The 21,593-nt window shown below is 36.0% G+C and overlaps 1 protein-coding gene across 1 annotated transcript in view; it reads left to right on the top strand.

Moving 5' to 3' along the window:
* The window catches only part of LOC112163119 (potassium/sodium hyperpolarization-activated cyclic nucleotide-gated channel 1), an 80,752-nt gene that overhangs the window by 45,971 nt on the left and 13,188 nt on the right, over window positions 1-21,593 (top strand). The window contains exons 4-6 of the mRNA XM_024299290.2: window positions 5,800-6,018; window positions 10,853-10,999; window positions 14,851-15,091. Of these exons, the coding sequence (XP_024155058.2) occupies window positions 5,800-6,018; window positions 10,853-10,999; window positions 14,851-15,091 (607 nt within the window). The remainder of the gene's footprint in view (window positions 1-5,799; window positions 6,019-10,852; window positions 11,000-14,850; window positions 15,092-21,593) is intronic.

Here is a 21,593-nt window from a genome sequence, read left to right as displayed (position 1 = left end):
ATGAAGAAAAATAAACTTAATGAAAGTTCTCACTCCTAATCGCCATGAGGTTTAAATAAATATTATGAACAGCGTTACACTTCTAAATTAGTTTAGCTGGGACTTTTTTAAATTCAAATTAACAGGGCAGTTGTCAAAAATAAGAGTTTCCCTGAGGTGCTTTTTGATAAAATGAAAATGTCTTCCCTCCACTGTCATCCTGGTGTAGTTTCATATTTTTTTAGGCTTCAAAGCCTCAAAATAAATACCAAAGACATTAAGAACTTTACTCCATTGCTTATCAATGTGTCTACTTCATATATTGGATTGCACTTTCTTAATATAGTAAATGCACTTTCCTTAACTACCAAAACACATCTCACAAACTTGTTACTTTGCATAAGAAAATGAAAAATGAACTTTTTAAAAAAGGTGGAAGGTGGTAAGATCGAGGTTTCTTAAGTGTTCATAATGCTATCATTAATTAAGCATCACTTAATGTGATGCTGTGATAATGACTGTTATGTTGGATTGTATTTCCAGATTGTAAAAATGATTCTGAAAAGTCCAAAGATTCTGAGTCATCCAGGTCATATTATCACAGGACTCTGTCCTCCAGGGAGACTAGATTTTAAAGGTGTAAAGATGTCTCACTCCAGAGTGGCGTCCTCAAAAGTGAAGATGCCACCTTAAGTCACATTGTGGTCAAATCTCTTTTAACATTTTTAACATTTTTCAGGAAAGTTTTTTATAGAGCAGCTTGTCAACTTTGACTTTGTTGTTCTGACAATCCTTCAGAATATTCTTCACATTTTCTGATAGGTTAATCTCTCAGGGAATGTTAGCACATATCTTTGAACACTATCCATTCTCAAATAAGAAAAAAACTTTGGATATTTAGATTACAGCACTCTAGTTTAAGTTTGCTGTTTGGCTTATGTTGCTAAAGCTTACATTTACTGCCATTTGCATTTAAAAATGGGATTTAGCTTTTTTTCTATGTTGGATTTGTGATAGGGATTTTCTCCTTGTTGTGTAACATTTCAGTTTATTATTTTTTTAGTTTTCTCAAAGTAAAAGATTCATTTTTTTCATAAAGCCTGCAAGAAAAATGAAAATTAGGCATTTTTATAGTACACAAAAACATGACTTGGAGCTTGTAAAGCAACAATTTAACAACCGTGTCCAACATTTGATAGAATTATAGAACTATATAATATATAAACATATGCCTTTTGTTTGCGTCATTCATTTCTTTATCCTTTACTTTTTTAATATTTCAATTTTTTTTTTAAACAAAAAGATACTTCATATGTTGTAAATAGAGCATGGTGCAGGATCGATTCATCAACCCTTAATAATCGCCGTGACGACACTTCTTATTGATGTAAAAATCTGAGTCTGCCTGACATTTACGCTGTAAAGCTTGGTATGTGCTTAAAATGCAGACAAGGACAAATAGCAAGAGGAGCGGTGAGTCATTTCAGCTCATCTGACGTCATCACACTGATCGTCTTTAGCTGTGTTTGCATAAAACCAGCCTGCCCATACATTTAAACATGGATCCTCACCTTTCATCTAAATACAGAGAAATTACTGAGGGAGCCATGAACACTCAAAGGGAATCTCTTTCGAGGGAGCTGAAGTATCAAACAACAAAAATCAAGATATTACACAATATTGTCTTATTTTCTCACTATTACTGTTAGAAATTGTAAAAGCAATAACCATGGATATTACATTTACTGATCCTTTTAGGGAAATAATAAGCTGTCACTTTGCTTGTTTGCCTAATTTCTTCTGATAAAGGCGAGCAAAAGAGGACACAAAGGAAAAGTGTCAAATAGGCTTAAAATGTGCTAAATGAGTAAGTTATTAGATCTCTATTGAAAATCAAGCACAGTTTTGGGGTCAGTCACATATTGAGATAGATAGGAATGTTATAAAAAATATTTCACATATAACTAGATGCTCTGTCAGTTTTTATTCCAGGTAATATTATTAAAGAGGATGAATTCTCTCTTTTTAGTTGTGAGTGAAAGTTGAATGAATTATGTTTTATTCCCTCTTTCCTCCACTAATTTAATGATTCCTTAAGGTATTCTCTCTTGCTTCTAGTATTTATTCCCCCCTTTGAACATGTCAGTAAATTGTGCCAGGTCTTTTACTTTACCATCTCTTTTCACCTGCTCGTTATTACTATTCAATCCCAATGGTCTCTCAGTCTGTCTCCTTTTAACAAGTTTTACATATCATTTTTCTTTACATTTGTTCAGCTATTGTGCATTTTCAAACTGGTAAATAAAACAAATATTTTCCCAACTTTTTGCTGTGTTTGTGGATAAATTAAGTAGGAAAAACAAAATAGACTGGTGATAATGTGATGAGCACATAACCAAACCAGATACGGATCATGTCTATGACACAAACACACCATGGCTTTTCAATAAATTGCAGGTTGTCCTATAGTTTTTATGAGCAGATGAGTTAGTGCCTAGCTTGTTTGTGATTCTTTGCTTTTGTATTTCTTAACAAATTAGAAAAAATTGGAACAAAAAAACAACAACGTTCTTTTATTAAATTCAATACGCTTCCATATGACGATGTATTGGGGCAATTTACAAACAGAAAAATAAAAATTAAATTCAGACTTTACGAGAAAAAAGGAATTGCTGGTAAATTACGAGTCAAGTATTTACAACTTTAAAAGTAATAAATGTATTATCTAAAGTCTTGTAAATTTCCGACTTTAATACATTTACATTTACGAGAAAAAAGGCATATATTTATGAAAAAAGACACCAAAGTAGTCTGTTTATTGATGTTGTGTTAGATGATAAAAGACATATAGCATTTTGTGTAGCTTTATGTCTGGATAGGTTTAAAAAATAAAGACATTTCTTGACTTTTTGGCGATTCAAAATCAAATTTTTATTAGCGTAAGAACATTATAATATGTTAGAAACTGGGCCTCTTCAGGTTGATAAGAGAACTGATGATCCAGCATTCTAGCAACATTAAAAACATCACTTATGAACATGTCTTTTCTTTCTTGGAGACGGGAAAAGAGTCTCACTTTAGGTTTGTGCGTGCATAACAAACAATTCGTGTGTACTTTTTTAAGGATTGTGAGTGGAATTAGTTTCAAACTGTTGTAATTTTAATGCATGTGTGAATTGTATTTTGTATATTTTTCTATTTCAGAATTTGTTATACTTATGCACAAATTATATTGAGGATAAGTACAAATCAAATCAGGGTGATACGATTTTCTCTCCATAGAATATCGCTACTCTTGTAAAGTTATTTTTTTTAATGGCCCTAAAGTCGTTGTACATTTATGAATATTTACTCGTATGTTTACAATTTTAATTTCTTTATTTATATATATAATTTATTTATTTAATTTCTTTATTTATTTAGTTAATTTATTTATTTTTAATAAATAAATTAATTATTTATTATGTGAACTTGTCTTCATAATCAAGATATTAAATTGACCTCTGTGCACTGTGCTGTTGTAAATTTTCTAAATATTGTAAATAGAATCTCACAGTAAATCTATTTTAATATTTTTTCTTTCTTGTTTGAGTCTTCCTGGCTAAAATGACTTTCACAGAATTTGTGAATATCGTTTCAGGAAGCAGTCTCAGAATATAGGAAGTGCATTTCCATGATTCGAGTGCAGGATTTTGGTTCAGACCTGTGAGACAAAATAGTCCTGGACTGTCACCCCAATACTGAGGAACCTAATAAGCTGGGAACTTTATGAAAGCTTTGAGGGCGAGCTGCTTATTAGCATAGAGTGCTTGGTCAGCACTTTGTCTTCGTGGGATGTGAATACATTGAAGTAACTGGCAGTTTGTCTGTCGCATTTATTTCCATAAAGCAGCTGACTGGTTTCTTGCATCCTCCAAGGGCTAGTTGAACTGCCCAGTTAGGATTTTGTCCTTCCTCTGGAGGCTCACTTTCACATTTGACACAAGCTTCATTAATGAGATATTTATGACCCAATGAGAAAATATATACATTTTTGCAGATACTATATATACTGGTCTTTACATCTGTAGAAAGTCACTTTTAATTAGATTCCCTACTCTGAAGTGCTGTTCTTTTTTGTTTTCCTTTTAGTTTGTCTTATGTGTTTTCTTCAAGAATGGAGAGAACAGCCTAAAGGCCAACATACGATGCTGAAGTTTTTATAGGATGAAGAGAAATGCCTGACATCACAAGGAGGGGCGTGAAGTCTTAATCATGTAAACGAATTTCTAACCGAGTGCATTTTCAGGCTCCTTCTCCCTTTGGGCTTTTCCTGTTGTTGTTCTAATGTGGGCAAAAAATGGGATAAATTAACAAAGTCCTTGTAGGAAATGTCCTCAAAGTTTGGAAGCCAAAGCATAACTTACCCATTTCAAGCTTGAGTGACTGTTTTTCTGTTCGTCTAAGATGTTGTTGTGAAATATGAAATTTACTTTCCATAAAGTAGTTTGACCTTTAAAAGAGGCTCTTTTTAAAAAAAAAGCATTTCCTGAAAGAGTTTAGCTAGTGGTCACAATTTCCTTAAGCGTTAATAAAATGGGTTTTACACAGTTGAATGGATTTCTTATTTTCAAAGCATACATTATCTTAGACTTGTTTGATTTTCTCAAACAAATGTATTTAGGTCATAAATTACTCTTAATGATATTGATGCATTGAAGCATAATGTTAATGCATGAAGGAACACCAGAGAAGAGAACAACTCAGCCTACATTACACTAACACTCAAAATTAAACAAAGAAAAATGGGAAAAATCTCTTTTTTGTTTAACTGTTTGTAAACTTGCAATCTTTTTTTTCTCTGAAACTTTTAACCTTAACTCTACATACGCTTTGTGGTCTGTCTTCATGTGTTGTAAAAGTAACAGAAATAATAAAATTGGAATGTTTTCATATTTTTCTTACCTTTAAATATAAATGCCTTAAGACGACATGTTAAACCGACTATTTACCAAAACCTAAAATAATGACTAAACTACATATTTTTAGACTTTTGCAGCCACAAGTTATGTGCTTTTGTTAACTTTTGACTGCAGTGACATCAGACACCCAATAAAAACTCATAATTAAAAATACTAATAATTATTTTCTCTTTCATTCCTTCTCAGTTACTCAAAGAAACAAGCAAAGCCTGCTCATCCCTTGAGGTTATATTTAGGATGTTCCTTTTATTAAATATCTCTGCGCATACAGCGTGACTCATTAATGCATCAGCATGTTGGGACTTACTCATTTCTTTTAATAGATAAGTTGTCTAGAGTCTAAGTTGGACTGTTGGTCGATGGCTTCTAAGAATAAGTTACTTTTCAAGGATTTTTTTCTCTTGATTGCTTGTTTCTGTGCCATTTGTACAGAAACTTACTTGTAGAGACTGAGACGATTATTATGACTTTATTTTGTTGGTAATTGCGAGTCCTTCTTAAAATATATTGATTTGTTTAATGGTTTCTGGGATTTTTGATTCATGTTTTAAGGCCACCATTTCATGATTGAGCCAGTCATTTCAGTTTCTATTCAATAGAAAATTAATTTATTTTCTATATCCTATCAGACTATGACACTATTTTTTTTAAATAACTGGAAGCTTGAAAAAAATTTATTTAGAGATTTTTAAAGTGAAAAAGTCAAATGTGAACCAAAAGGAAATTTCAAATGAAGGATCACAAAGATTTTGTTGAAGTTCAGTGATTCATCAAATAGAAGTTTTTCTAATCCGTTTTTCTTGCAGTAATTCCCCCAAACCCCTCTCTGTGTCTCCCCTCCTGTCCCCTTCTCTTGCAGAATGTTTCGTGGGGTAAGCAGTACTCCTATGCCCTCTTCAAAGCCATGAGCCACATGCTGTGTATCGGGTACGGTGCCCGGGCACCTGTCAGCATGTCTGACCTGTGGATCACCATGCTGAGTATGATTGTAGGAGCCACGTGCTACGCCATGTTTGTGGGCCATGCTACAGCTCTAATCCAGTCTTTGGACTCGTCACGCAGGCAGTACCAGGAGAAGGTAGGATTCACCTGCAGAAAATCTGATCCTCAAGATTCAAAGGCAGATTACTTTGCATTACACACATGATTTAGTATTTCTGAAAAAAAGGGGGATTTCTTATGTTAACATTTTTCCAGGTAAGTGAGGATAATTCTTTTAGAGAGCCGTCTGCTTAATATCAGGTTCTATGAGGTCCACTGAGTTTGAGGTCTTTAATTAAAAAATCCAGCACAATGACTGTGAAAGAGGATTTGCACCCCCCCCCCTCCCTCCAACAGATTGCACAAGGCAACCGTAGTGAGAAGATGTTTTAGCGTCTGCATGTCTGAATGTTGCCAGAAAACCCTTTTTTTTTATTCTTTTCGTTTTATTCCTTATTACATCATTGCAGCTACTTTTTAGTCCACGTGGAAAGTGATTATCTAGCATTTCACCCAGCCACCAGCTGTAATCCTGCTGACGGGCCTGGGCATTTGCCAGAACAGCCGGCAACGACGGATGTGCTTTGTGTGTTTGCACGCAAGAAGCCAACTTTAACTCTAAAACTTTATTTTATGCTTCCCAATCCTGTGTATAGTACATACAACCTTGTAGTGCAAGGGATTAAGGTTCACTTTGTATGTTATGTCAGACATTTCTTATGACAAATAAATAAATAATGGACTTTAATGGACGTTGCAGTAATGTATGGGTAAGTTGTGTAACTTTGGCCTGTCTGAGTTTAATAAAATCGTATTTTTTTAAATATGTATATATTGTTTTACTAAGGTTATGGTGAGACATACATAAATAATTAAAATTCTGCCTAATTAGTAACATATAAAAAATCTCACAAAACGAGGATTTTAAATGACCAATTTGTAAATAGCTTCAGAAAGGTATTGGATTATTTTTTAAGTAAAACAAGGTAAAAAAAAAATCATCATAAGTGAAGAGGCATTATATATATATATATATGTATAAGCGAAACACAAACATGCATATAAAGAAGAGCAGATACACGAAGCACACAATAGATATCCCGCGGGGAGGTTTTTGCCATAACTCTTATCAGAGTATCTCCAGAGTCACCTTGGCGAAGACATTCTAAAATATCAGTTCATTAATTTAAACAGCTTATAAAAGCATTTAGATGCTTTCAATTTATGTAAGCTTGATCGTTTCCCCTTGTCAGATGCTTTCACGGTCACAGCAATCCGGAGAAACCCCTTGTTTAGTGCTTTTATGCCCCTCAATACACAGTTATCATAGCACAGGTGCTGCATCTTATGGGCTTTTGTGGACATGCAAACTAAAAGCAATACAAAACCTTTGAGGAAAAAAAAAATCTAAAAAAGGCTTAAATTTACTCAAGTTTTGACAGGCATAGATTAATCCACTCACGATTAGTAGCAAGTTGTCCAAACATAAATTATCACCAGAAAGTCCAGCCAGAATAATAAAAGGGCAGTTTTTCTGAAAAAGGATTTCTGTCAGAAATAATGTGCTAAATGAAACATTTCATTGTAATATATTTAAAACACATTTCTAAAATGGTAAATTAAGGTTTCAGCACTCTCTAACATTAACGTCAGCAGCAAAAAAGAAGAAGAGTTGCTGGAAGGCGTTTCATGAATTAGCAACTCTGCTCCTGCTTGTTATGTGATGTACATAACAAACATGCCTAATATACATCCTATTTATTCTCCCCTTCTGGATAAAACATGCGGGAAGCTATGGGGCTGTGGATGCGGTCCTCATGGTAACGGAGCCCCAGCGTGCTCCCAGGTTCAGGCAGGGCGTATTTGCTGCATGGCTGTGCATAACACTGAAACAGGCTGGGGAGCAGCAGGGATGAGTTCAGGGTGCTGAGCCTCCAGTCATTACATCTATCTCTGCCACAGCTGGGGGGTCGGAAACATGGACGGAAAGATGGATGTGGGAGTGTGGTGACAAGTTATTTGAGGGCACAGGATGTTGGTGACAAAAAAAAAAAAAAAGCATATCAATCTGTTCAAGGCACATTAGGAGATCTCTCTTCTAAATTTATTTGACACTGCTTTTCTGTTTGCTAGCAGTTCTGAAAAAGTGTAAACACAAGGTGAGAGATTAAACAAGAAGAGAGTAGACAAATATGTATTTTTGTAGTGAAAACAACTGTATGTCATCCAGTGGAAGAGATATTCTTCAAAATTTGACTAAAACTGGCTTCTTTTCCTGCACAAATTCACCACTTGTGTTCAAACTCAAAGCAGTTTTAGGTCAGGCTTTAGCAGAAATATAGAGATGAATTAACACATTTCCGCTCAAATGTAGGTCTGACTTGTTCTTGACTATATTTAGAAGGTGAAAGACAAAAGGAAAATTCATGAGGTAGAGGGAATAAAAAGACTTGTCAGCACTGATTTAAATTACTTCATAAGTAAGTAGGCAAGACAAATGACTGAATTTTCTGTAGGAATGTAAATAAGTCAATTTGCAGCACCTGAACAACAATAGGAAAACCTAAAAGTGCCATTTTTGTCTGAAACTGTGTCCCACCTGGACCGTCCGATCCACCATGTCCCAGTTGAGCCGCTGTGGACATTCAGGATTTTAAAATAAATCAATTCCCCACAAACAAAAACCTGGTCCCTTATCACCTTTCTGCAGCCGGTCAGGAGAGGAATCAATGAAGGGGGCATTGTGACTCAAGTGTCTTCTCACTCCCTGACAAATTTTATTTCGTGGGGCTGGTTGGATCTCAGTGGTCAGAGAGATTGCCGACCAGAGCCACCAAACTCACAGCTGCTGTTGACTCTCTCCAACTGCTCAGCTGTGATTACCAGAGGGACTGTGGAGTGCTGGGTAATTTCAGGTGTCGGGGTTAGGGAAGAAAAGGACAGCTTTTTAAATTTTTTTATTTGTTTATGGGAAATAAAGAAAATCGATTATTTCAATTTCTTGCATTTTTTACGTCTAATTGTATATATATACATATAAACTATATATATATATATTTATATAATATTTATATAGATATATATACATATATACTATATATTAATGTATATAATATATATATATGTATATAAAACCGCACTTAGATTTGGTAGTGACATATGGATGGCATCCCTTTTAAATCATCGAAGTGCCAACTTTTTGACAATAAATCCTTAAGATGGACACAATAGTTTTGGTTTGTGCCAAACCAGAAACATATGACACAGAGTCTTTCATCTATCAGAATAGAGCTGTGAAAGAAAAAGCCAGGAGCGAGATTTGCATCGCTTTGACATTTCGCACCGAGCTTCTTCCAACTTTAATAGGCGGATATGCGCTAGTAGTTGTAGCAAAAGAAACCCCTCCCTGCTTGTCCAGTGTAAAAACCATGGGCTATATGCACGTTCAAGAGCCTGTGTTTGTCTGTTTGCAGTGTGTCCGTGACATTAGATTAAATCAGGGGTCTGCAACCTTTAACGCTAAGAACAATTTGGTCTTTATGAACAAAAATGAATCAAGAGCTGCAAAGTTTCACTTCAAAGTTAGAAAAAAATGCACCTTATTTATGTTTTTGTGGCCATTAAGCTATTTATTTATCAAACATAGCTTTGAAATGTTATTTACAATTGAGTTTTTCCATATGTAACAAACTTAACTTATTTTACTTGTGACAAAAGCACATTCAAGCTCCTTTCAAAATAAAACACATCCTATTTTTAATCAGATTCTCCAGCTGCAGCAGATTTATTTTAATTAAAAATGCAAGAAACATGACGTTTTCTATCATTATGACTTTTGTGTTCCTTAAACCTTACTAGGTAATAAAAAAAATATGACAACATTAGTGTATAATCCAAATTATTTTAATATCTATACATGTAAATGCAATAAGATAATGTCACTTTGATTATAAACCACTTTTTAAACCTTTTACCATCTAAATCTAAACATAAATTAATTAATTAGTTAATTAATTAGGTAAGTCTGAAGTTTTCTTTAACGCCAAAGAGCCACAATGGAGGAATAAAAGAGACTGTGTGTGGCTCCGGAGCCTCAGGTTGTAGACCCCTGGACTAAATGTTTCATGTATGAGAAAGTCTGCTTGTTAATGTGCAAAGGAAGTACATTTAAAATACATCTTTTTTGTCCATCAAAAGCACATACATATAATTCAGGTACCGATTTAAGGAGATCAAACAAGCTCTAATTTTCTAATAGGGACTGATTAAAACTTTGAGTCAAATTCCGTGTAAAAACATGTATCTATTTTCCAACTTTAAAGTTCTGACTGACTAAACTTAAAGACATAATGGTTAAAAAAAATCTATCCATAATAATATAAATCCATATCAGAATTAAATCTAACAAATTAACATGTATTTAAGGTACCGATATGCACCAATCTATAAAAGTGAAACAATTTCTTCAACATAAATTAGTTGAAATAATAAATCATATAATTTATGAAACCTGATAATACATTTTCAGTCAATGTCATCAATGTTTCTTTAGCTTGAGAATGCCAGGTTGATGGTGTTTGTTTCTATAAAGTCTAAGCTTCCAGCACCGGTCGAATAATCACAACTGCTACCTTGACCTGACATAGCCCTGGGCCTGTTCTTCTTCCTACTTCCCTTCACCACCTGCCTCCCTTTCTGCTTCTCCCTCCACACAAACAGAACCAGGACATGGCGTTATGGCTGCAAGAGCACGACTTGTCCTCAATACGGAGCATGCTTACACTCAAATACAGCAATTTTGCTGACTTTTTTTCTAAAAAAAAAAACTGATAATTCTTCTACATGTCCCTTTGGAATACATTTTTTGTGAAATATCTAATAATAATCGATGACCAGAATACTAAAATGTTGTTTTTTTCTGTGTCCTCCAGTATAAACAAGTGGAGCAATACATGTCCTTCCACAAGCTTCCAGCAGACCTACGGCAGAAAATTCACGACTACTATGAACACCGTTACCAGGGCAAAATCTTTGATGAAGACAACATCCTGAGTGAGCTCAACGACCCGCTCAAAGAGGTGAGACCATTTTAAAGTTTTCTTTCTAGTTTTTCATAGTATATATCTTCAAATTTGACAAAAGGAGAAGAACAAGGAGGTGAATCTTCATCTGGTAAAATTAAATTTAAAAGAGCCTGAAACTATAACAGAATTTTTTAATTTAATCTTTTGTGATCAAGTTCAGCTAAACAAAATCTCCTCCAGGGTGAATCCAGACTCAGTGCCTGATGAGATTTGGAAAAAAAAGAAGAAGAAACAGGATCTCAATTTAATTTGTGAGAAACCTTATGAGTTTCACAGTTGCCTTTTGCTTTTCTTTATATCTGTATTACATTCAACAAATATCTGACACATAACAGAAAACATACACCGCCTGAGGACCAACTGTGTGGGTTGTGTAATTTTTTTTTTTTTTTTGTAAGAAGTTATCTTTGAGTTAGGGACGACACCAGCCCATGGCAGAACTCCTCGCATTAGCATGTGACATCAGTACTATTATTATGAAAGAAGGCTGGAGAGGAATAAACAGCAAAGGCAGCAAAAAAGCCTCACAACCATCTTTCATGTAGCCCCATTAAGTCACCGTGCAGAGAGGTCTGCTGCAGTGTGGGGGGTTACTGCACAGTCCCAGACACTCGCACAGAGAAGACAAGACGCAGGCAGTTATGCAGCTTTCTTTGGGTGGAAATCACTGTTGAAATCTTATCCACATTTTTTTTTCTTTTCTAAAATCGTTTTCAGTGGTCTTTTAATTATGCAGTTTTAGCCAAAATGAAAAAGCCCGGTGAGTGTTTTTAAGAGATCACCTAGAGCTCATTAGAAATTTGCCTCTGAGTTGTGGGCGGGACTGTTGGTGCAGAAGTAAGCCTCGATCGGCTAATTTCCCATCAACCCTTTGTTTACACTTAACCCAACACGATTTGACTAAAGATATACTCAGAAATGCAGTTTTAATCTTAAATTATTTTATGTATGTCCTCCATTATGAGAAAGACGCTACAGCATGTTAAAAACACCAAAAACACAATTTTCATTGGAGTGGTTCTGTAAAGATGTATCTCTTCATCCATTTACTAGTATGTCATTTAAAAATGATTGAAGTTAGACCCTTGATATCTATATTTTTCAGTGCAAAATACATTTTAAAAGAGTCGGCATAGTGTCATTAATCTAAAAACACTCTTAATTTTTTAAATATTTTGTGAAGTTTCCTTTGTTCTCCATGGCCAAAAACCAAAAAAAAGACAAATTTAAATCAGCACAAAAATAAAATTAATTTGAGTTCCATTAATATCATACTTAACTGCTTAGTGCTTACTGTATAATTTCAAAACAAATTATTAGTCTAATTTTTTTGACTAATGTCTTTGCTTAATATATTAGAAATATTATTTAATTCAAATCGTGTTTTTTAGCTGAACTAAAATGAATAAATTGTGTTCATCTTGTCAAGTGTTAAACGCACATATTACTTTGAAAATATGAAAAAAATTCTTACAATTAATAAAAAATACAATGATCATTTTTATTGATTATATTTTTAAGTGTATTTTCTGCCAAAAAAATGTATGCTACACCTTGAGTTTGCCAACTTTCTGTCTCTTTTAATGAACCGGTATTAGCATACAATTAAATTAAAAGCAACTTCCTAAAGAGTGATAAATTCAAGCTTAGTCAACAGAAAACCATTTGTTAGTACGTGACTCATTCCATGCAGGCGGAGTATCTACTCTGTCCGGTGGGAACGTTCGTTTGTGAGGCTTTTTAACGTTGTGGCTTTGATGTTAAGTGGCCATAAGTTTTGTTTTAAAAGATAAGAAAGTAATTGACTAATGCAGTTAAATCAGGCTATTACTAAAGCTGTAAAGATACGTACGCATTAACAGGATGTTATACCTTTTGTCTCAGTGAGCCGGGTGGTATTTCTCTGCCCTGGGGTCAGGTTAATTAACTCCGTTTTCAGCACCAATAAAGCTGAAGAAAAAAAAAATAAAAGAAGCTTTGCTTTTTTAAAACACATGATTTTCAAGGTGTGTAATCATTTAATGCCCCATGAAAGTCAAGACAGGCAATCCATCACTTTAAACAGGTTGTTGCTGTTCAGGAGCTGTTGGCACAACAGACTTTATAAACCTCACCTTTGGTGTTACAGTCAAGGACAATGCAACACAACATCTAACGATTGAGTGTTAGATGCAAGAAGGGATCCTATTGCACTGGTTTATTTGTTAAAAAACACTCAAGAAAAGGCATAAAATGAATAATTTCATAAAATACTACATGTAAAAACATTATATATATATATATTTCTTTTTATGAAATATTTTTCTTTATGTTGTGTGTTTGGCTGCTGTGTTGTGTTGTTTGGGTCGGTTGCTCAGGGCCACGGTATCTGCTCAGGTTTCAGAGCGCTGATGCATACAAGCAAGAACGAACACGGTTTAAGGGGGAATTTGTTTGCAGTTTATTACGTAAAAACTTTGATTTGGATGGTGGACCCTTACCTCGAACAGTGAACTCTTTCAAAGTATGTTTACCGTTTGTTCCTGTCTGTTTTATCATAATTGTAACTATGATGTGGTTATTTAAAACAATCTGGGAGAAGGCGATAATTTACAACAAAGCTGAAGCTTTAAAGGATTACATTTTCTCTTCATGTGTTTTTAGTCTTAATGAATTTATCTACCAAAAAAGGAGAGAAACATTTGAACTTTCTCTGCTGCTTTTGACATAATTATCATATTAAAAAAATAATATTCACTGCAATGTTTTCATAGACCCATTCTAATGAAAATTGCGTTTTTAACTTGTTTTTGTGGTCTTTTTCCCATGATGGAGGAGAGCATTAAGCTTAAAATTACATTAATGAGTATATATTTATTCAAATCTTTGTGAATCATGAAAAAAATTGACCATTTGGAGCAGGAGAGACTGTAACCAAAGGGATGTTGGGAAGCAAAGGTGGGCTTACTCGTAATAATTTTACAATTCTGAGGTGAATTTCTTATGAACTACTGCTGCTCTGCAGAAACTATGTCCTAGAAAACTACACAGATTTTTTATTCTGGCTATAAACCGCATAATCCTAGTTAAAAGACCTCTGGGAACGCTTTTAAATTAGATCCAAATATGACTGGAGTGATACTTGTGACCTTTGACAAAACTGTCATGTTTTAAGAATGGCCGTCACTGCACTGAAACTATTTAGACATGCAAGATGAGCCATGTAAACAGCCAATCACCAATTGCCACTTTCGACCCTCTCTTCCCTTCTTCTCCCCTTCTCTACCATATGACAAACGTCTAAAAAAGCCATGGCCAAGTCTTGTTTTCCCATGAAGAATCCTGGCCGAGTTTGAAAACCGCCTACTATCTAAATTCATTAGTTCCGGTGCATGATTGAGGTCAAGGCCCTATGGCATAAGCTGACAAACACAACTGAGGCTGAGCTAACATTCTTCGGCCTCGTGTCGCCAGCAAACATCACAGAGATTGGTTTTATTTCTGCTCGTGTCCCGTTGTCACTGGAAGAGAGTTATCTCTTCTGTGGCGCGAACGACATGCCGCTGCAGAGGCCAAGCGCCCCGGCTTTCCATCTGCACGGCAACAGAGATGCACGGACAAACAGACAACAAGCTCCTAATCTCCCGCTGTGTCCGGAGGGACAGGATGAGACCAGAGAGATGGCCTGCAGCTGGCACCAGAGGGCAAACTCATCAGGGCCCGCTGTGCGTGCCAGGAAGTTTCCTGTCAGAAAAGATGTGGGCAGTGCCTGAGAGGCTCAAATCATTTATGTTTGCAGATAAAGGCAGCCTCTGTAACACAAGTCCCATTCACTTTGACAAACACTTTCCACTTTCCTCTACCAGGAAATTGTCAACTTCAACTGCCGGAAGCTGGTGGCCACCATGCCTCTGTTCGCCAATGCCGACCCCAACTTTGTGACGGGGATGCTGAGCAAATTGAAGTTTGAGGTCTTTCAGCCCAACGACTACATTATCAGGGAAGGCACGGTGGGGAAGAAGATGTACTTTATTCAGCACGGCGTCGCCAGTGTCATCACCAAGTTCAACAAGGAGATGAAGCTGACTGATGGATCTTACTTTGGAGGTAAGAAAACATTTTCATTTGTTTTCTTTTTAGGTTTTCAAGTGAAAAGGCAAGAACAAGTGAAGGAACGAGCTGTTCATGTCCTGCAGATACTCAGAAAAATACAGCGACCTCACGCTAGATGCCATTGGAAATTTAGATTTTATAGATTCTTATTAAGCAGTTCTGGATGCTAGTCAGCTTCTGCTATTGCATAACCTCTCATCTGGTTGGTAGAGTGGGCCAAGGAGCGGATCAGGCATCCCTAAGGACACACAAATGTCCCTCCCCCGCTCTCACCACCACACATACTCTGATTCCTGAACTCTTTGCCCTTTCCATACGTTCCTTCTACATCCGCTTGGCAGTAACCAGGAGCTGCCTTTGTGGACACTTCTTCTTCTGTATGAAGTCAGAAGCAATTCTCTCACTTTGGTACTTTTTTCTCAGCTTCCAGTCCGTGCCTTTCTCCTGGCACGCCTCCCGCCCCTTCGCCAAGACATTACAGATACCATTAATTTTTTAGATGTCAGATGTAATTTCATTGCACGATGTTTACTTGAAAAGATTCCAAAGCCAGACATTGTTGTGTGTATTTGGAAGCAAAGCAAAGTTTTCTATTTTGGGTCTTCTTGCATATTTTATCTCCTGAGTTCATTCCCACTATGGGAAGAGGCTAAGGAGTCTAAGAATACCTTCACTTTGGTGTCTGTTGACTGCAGAGTGTGTCTCGAAGGGAAACTGAAGAAGACTGAATCAAAAAAAGATTCCTCTTTTCTTCTGTCAAACTCTTTCTGCATTTCTTTCTGACCCCAAGTCAAATTTTTGTACCTGATAAAAATGTATTTCATTTTTTTAACTGAAAAATTAAAATTTAACTCTCATATTTTGACGAGTAAGAGCTGAAAACTCCTCAATGGGAAAGTCTGCACAAAAGGGAGTTTGTTGTCAAATGTTCCATGTTATGAGATTGTAGGTTGAGAGATGTTTATGCCATCAGGCTTTTTGTTTTTTTATGTTTATTCACTAGTTTTTATCAATTACTGCACTGTAAAAATTGAACATTGGATCAATTAACAAAAGTTCTGTAAAATGAATGGTCCTCATCAAATAAAAAAAATTTAGTTGTTTATTTAACTTAAAGGTTTAATTTGATCAAAACTAATATTTTTTCTTATTTTTGATCTATTTATTCACTTTTTACAGTGTATTTTCAGACAAATAATCCTAACACTTCAGAAATCCAAATGATTAAAAAAAAAAACTGTAAAAAGGTTTTTTTTAAAGACACGTGAAGTAACTGCAGATTGATCCACAATTTTTTTTCACTTTAAAAATGATTTTTTTCAACGTATGTTATTCAAAAAAGGACCGAAAAGTATGTTTTTAATCTCCTGCCTTTTAACAGCATTTTCTTATTCTTGCATGAAAATTGTCTGAATATTTATGAACTCAACTAATACACTACTTCTAAAGTCCCACTTTCATAAAAATTCTGTTTTTGTAGTATTGTCCTATGATGGAGAACAAATAGTTTTAAAGTCAAAGTCCCATTTGACCAATCCCCTGCAGGAGTGGTGAGCTCCAGACACAACTGCACTCAGGAACCATTTGGTGGTTTAATTCCCAATCCAACCCTAGAGTCAGGTAGGGAGGCATTGTGTCCCATTTTTAGATAATTTGGCCTGGATTTGAACTTTCGACCTTCTAGTCTCAGGGCGGACACTCTACCACATGACCACAGAGTTGATGTTTTTAAAGAAAATTAAGCTGTTAATTGTTGCTTTTTTATAACTTTTTATTTTCTTTTCTGTAACATATGCATTTTGTATATCAACTAGTTCTCAGTACAAAGTGGAAAGTGCTGAAGCAAACCAACACATCAAAACGCTCAATAAAACACAAGGAAACAAAAGAAAAGGAAGGTTGTACTGTTATTGGTACAAAAAATTACTGTATGTGGGTGCTGTTTGGGCCTTGCTTAGTCAAAAGGCATTCAATTTTGTCAAAAGTTTTGAAAACAAAATTCCGTTAATTTCTGGAATAGTAAAATTTTCCATATAATGAATTTTGTCCACAGTTTGGAGCCACTGATCTGACTTAGGGGACATTTCAGGCAGAACCTAATGACATTCCTTTTTTCTCTTTTTGCTGGGAATTTACAATATTTTTCAATCACATTTCAATTTTCAATCACATTTCTAGGTAATAAACCCAACAGAAAAATGTGGTGGTCTTTAGGGATATCATGACCCATAATATCTTCTATTGTTTTTACAATGTCTGTCCAATATGACTGTAGTTTTGTACAGGACCAGAAACGTGAGACTGGTTAGCACTAATATGTCCACATTGCCTCCAACACTAATGCTGTTTACCTTTAAATTTGTTTACAAAAAAAAAAAGAATGTACAATTTAGTTTCTGAGTATTTATTTATTTATTTAAAATGTTGTGAATCAGAAGAAGACAGAAAATACCATTAGGAAAATAGCTGGTGCTACAGTCGGTGTACCCCGGTAATATTAAGCTAGCAAGAGAACGTGTAGACTAATGGATGATGGGAAATGGGAAAGGCTAACTCTGTGCTAAGAGTTTTGTTTCTTTTTTTTTCAAGATGCGCTTCATCTGGCAGGATAATCTTTTTAATGAGTTCTGCCTGTACAGATATCAGCAGTTTGCCTTTGACTTTTGCCCTTCTGGCATGTTTATGCTTCTGTATGACAGTAGTGGAACGATCATTCTCCCTAATGTATCTAGGATAATTCATTCTGCCTGTGCGTCCGAGTCAAAGAGCGTTTCAAACAAAAAAAAAACAGCCTACCCAGAGGAAAGGAAAAACGAAACAAAAACTGTTAACATAATGAGGAGGGCACCTCTGTGGACACTGGGTCACTCAGCACCGCCAGAGATGGTCGGCACCACACCTGCATACTAACAGGATATCAGTGCTGGGTCTGGGTGGGTGGGATTACATATTAGTATCACACATCTCTGCGGTGAAGTCGCTGTGGGGCTTCAGGACTATAACAGCAGGCCTCAATGGCTGGACAAGGGCAGACAGCAGATGAGAATCCCTTTTGGGCTTTTAATGTCTTAGTCATCCATACCAAGCTAACTCCCTTTAGTTTCAGGGAAGAGGAGACGAGGGGAGGGAGCTAGTTGCTATGGGAGTATGTGACAAATGATGTGATGGCAAATTTTCCCAAATGCTCCAGGGGTCAGTGGTGATGCCTTGTGACAAGGCAACAGACAAGTGAGAACAGCTTCCGAACTTGCAGATGTGCACAAACACACCTTGAAATGCAAAAAGGTTTCCCAGGTGACATAAGTGATATTTCCAAAGGGTTTATTTTAGGGAATTAGTTTTGTGTTAAAGAAAATCAATGTATTTTTGTTATTATTATTATCATTTTGCTAGTTCTTTAGTTTAAATTTATTTCAAGGTTAATTCAAATTGATAGATAATTGATGGGTTATTATTTATTAGTGAATTTTATAATCTTATCTTTAACATTAAGAGCTGTGGGGGGCTAATCGTTTACTTTAATTGACAAAGAATCTGAACAAAATTTGTCAAAATTAGCTTAGTAATCATTTTCTTAGGGTCCATTTAACAGCAAATATTTATTTATTTAATTTTCCATCAAACAGCAAAAACAAAAAGTCTTACACCTGATACTATACTTGGGAAACAAAATGGAACAGAAAGAAGAAAACATTTTTCTTTCCCTTTTACATACTTAGAAGAAAGAAAAAAAAAGAATGAAAAAAATGTACTGGTAATCAAAGGTTCTATGTTCTATTTCCTTTTTTCCTTTTTTCAGAACATCTCTACATCTTTTGGCACCTATTTTGCATTAATTAAAGGCCCAAGTCTACCCATCTATCCATTATTTATCCTGTATTGAGTCATAGGTGTTGCTACCAGAGGACCTGGCTGCAGGCATCAACGTCCAGAACAGGAAGTCCTCGACCGCAAATACCAGTGGGTACTTCTGGTACTAGCTGGTGAACCTAATAGTTACAGTTTGTCCCATTTCTCTACAATTCTGAACACTTTTGTTTTGGGGTTAGGGTTAGAATTCAGGTAAATTTGATAGTTTCCCTTTCCAGTCGATGATCTTAGGCACCATCTTGTCTACAGCTGGGTCCCTCTCGTTATTGAACCAAACATTGACATATATTATTTCACTGGACATATCAAGGTGTTGACGTCACCCATAGAAAAAGGCCTTACCTCTGGCCTTTGGGAAACCAGGCCAGAGCCTTCTCAGTCACTTCCTGTTCGTCTGCCGCCATTTTGTGACCCGTCGACAGTGATTTGTCCAAGTCGGTCTGAGTGACATTTTTTGGAAGTGCAGTCACCAATCATGAGTGCGCTTGTTCGAAGTCCACACCCCTTCCACTTAAAGTGGGCTCAGGAGAATCTGTCAACCAAATGTTTGAGCTGGGGCCAGCAGGCATCACATGCTTTTACTGGGGCATCTGATTGGTCGGTTTATAACTTGAATAACATGTGATAAAGAAAAAAAAATCTTGAAAAAAAATTAGAATTATAAAGAAGATGTTAAGAAGAAGTTATCAGAGCCAAGAATGGTTATTCTATGGGATTTTTGACCCTCTTGGAACTTCTGGGTTCTTCCAATTTGGATCACGAGAGGGAAGAGTTTGATATGTCCAGTGATTATACGGTCAATGTAACCAACAGGTTAATGTGGGGTACACCTGGAACTGATCACCAGTCCATTGCAAAGTTTATATTTCTTTGTAAAAGACATATATGTAAATCTAGTGTAAATTTTGAGAAAACTTCCATAAAAACTTTTAGGAACTTTAAACTTCACCACCAGATATAAAAAAAATAATAATGAAGCTATGCTTTTTTCTGTTCATAAATCCAGGGCATAAACATATTTACATTAATTATACTGTTCTATTTTGTTTAAACTGCCTGACATGACCTCTAAGAGTCGAGTAACACATTTATCTTTGCAGTTGGCTAAAGGAGGCATCATGCACCAGAGCATTGTGTTGATGTTAATGCAGATCATGCGTCTTTCTTTTGGCCCATCTTTCTCTTAAATAACATGTAACATGCTGTACTTCTTTGCCTTTTTTCCTCTCGTTGTGTCTTCTTGTGTTAACACGGTAGCGGCTTGCTGCAAAAAGGTTCTTTTCCATTACAGCAGAACTCACACCTTCTTCACACCCACAGCTTAAGAGTGTTGCTTGCTCATCTCACATATTTTGTGCTCGGCTTTCATGACAGCTCATGGCAGAGCCGAGTAGGGTTGCACTTTAATGAGTTGATATTTAACCATGTAGTGGGATGTGGAGCAGTAATTGTGGGTGAAAGTAAAGCAGTGCAAAGACCAAGAGAAAGAAACACTGGAAGATGCATTAAAGGGTCAATAAATTGAGGATGGTTGAGCTGAATCCTCAATGAGGCATTGTTAATGTTATGTTCATGGCAATTAGTCATTTCATTACTGAAAGCCCAATAAAATGCAGCACCACAGCTTGCATAATAATTACACATCTATCTTCTCAAATAAAGATATTTTCTTTAATTCCAGTAAAATATATATTGTTGCTGAATAAGACATAGGCATTCCATCCATGCTTTTCTAATCAGAAAGAACAGAGGCAGAGCTATTTTATTTAAAAGTAGTAAGTCAAAATGAGCCTATTGGGATGCATCACACAGTCATCCAGCCACAGTGAAAAAGATGTTGCCTGCAGAATTAGTTGTAGAACAGCTATCAGTCTCTAGGTATAATATAATACAACAAATCCATTGCACCAACTTTTCTTTTTGCAACATTTTTAGCAGAATTTTTTAATATTTACGCCTAATGTGCAATCTAATTAAACTGTTTGGCATGCAAAATAAATAAATGACAAGATATTTTGTTTTATGAAATTGAACCTTCGCATTACAACATGTCAGAGCAGGGAATGTTGGAAAACATGCAGGAATGTGGCCATCGAACCCTGGAGTTGCCCATCCCTGGCCCATGGTGTTCACACTGGACAAGAAGGGAGAAGCTTCGTCTTCTTCTTTTTGTTTTTACTACTGTTTACTAGTCTGTCACCAACTTGTTGCAAAATGTTGAAGCGGTGCCAATATCAAAAGCTTGCTCCAGGCTTTTACCGATGAATAAAATACTTGTTGACCAACACATTCCCGCTCCTAACTCTTCACATATTGGCGTTTGGTTAAGGACCCCCCCACGTCACTTTTTGACGCTTTGGGTGTCCCCTAGTTTTTAGTACGCTGGCTGTTCGTGAAATCAAGGGTCCACAACCCTCGATACGCTGTACCGGATGCAAACTGAGCTCAGACACAAACCAGTACCGGGTTAGGGAACAAGTGCTGGGTTAGGGTACTGGTGCGCTGCACGTCCCGATACTGGTCCCGGAGGTTTGGGACCTGAGATTTAATGGAAACAGCCAGCATGTCATAAAACAACACCAAAAGTCGCAATTATTAATTTCTCCTTCATGATCAGTTTTCAAAG

The sequence above is a fragment of the Oryzias melastigma genome, linkage group LG12, assembly GCF_002922805.2.
Source record: "Oryzias melastigma strain HK-1 linkage group LG12, ASM292280v2, whole genome shotgun sequence".
Taxonomy (NCBI): Eukaryota; Metazoa; Chordata; class Actinopteri; order Beloniformes; family Adrianichthyidae; genus Oryzias; species Oryzias melastigma.
The sequence above is the reverse complement of the archived record's forward strand: the minus strand, read 5'-3'. Positions and strand labels throughout refer to the sequence as shown.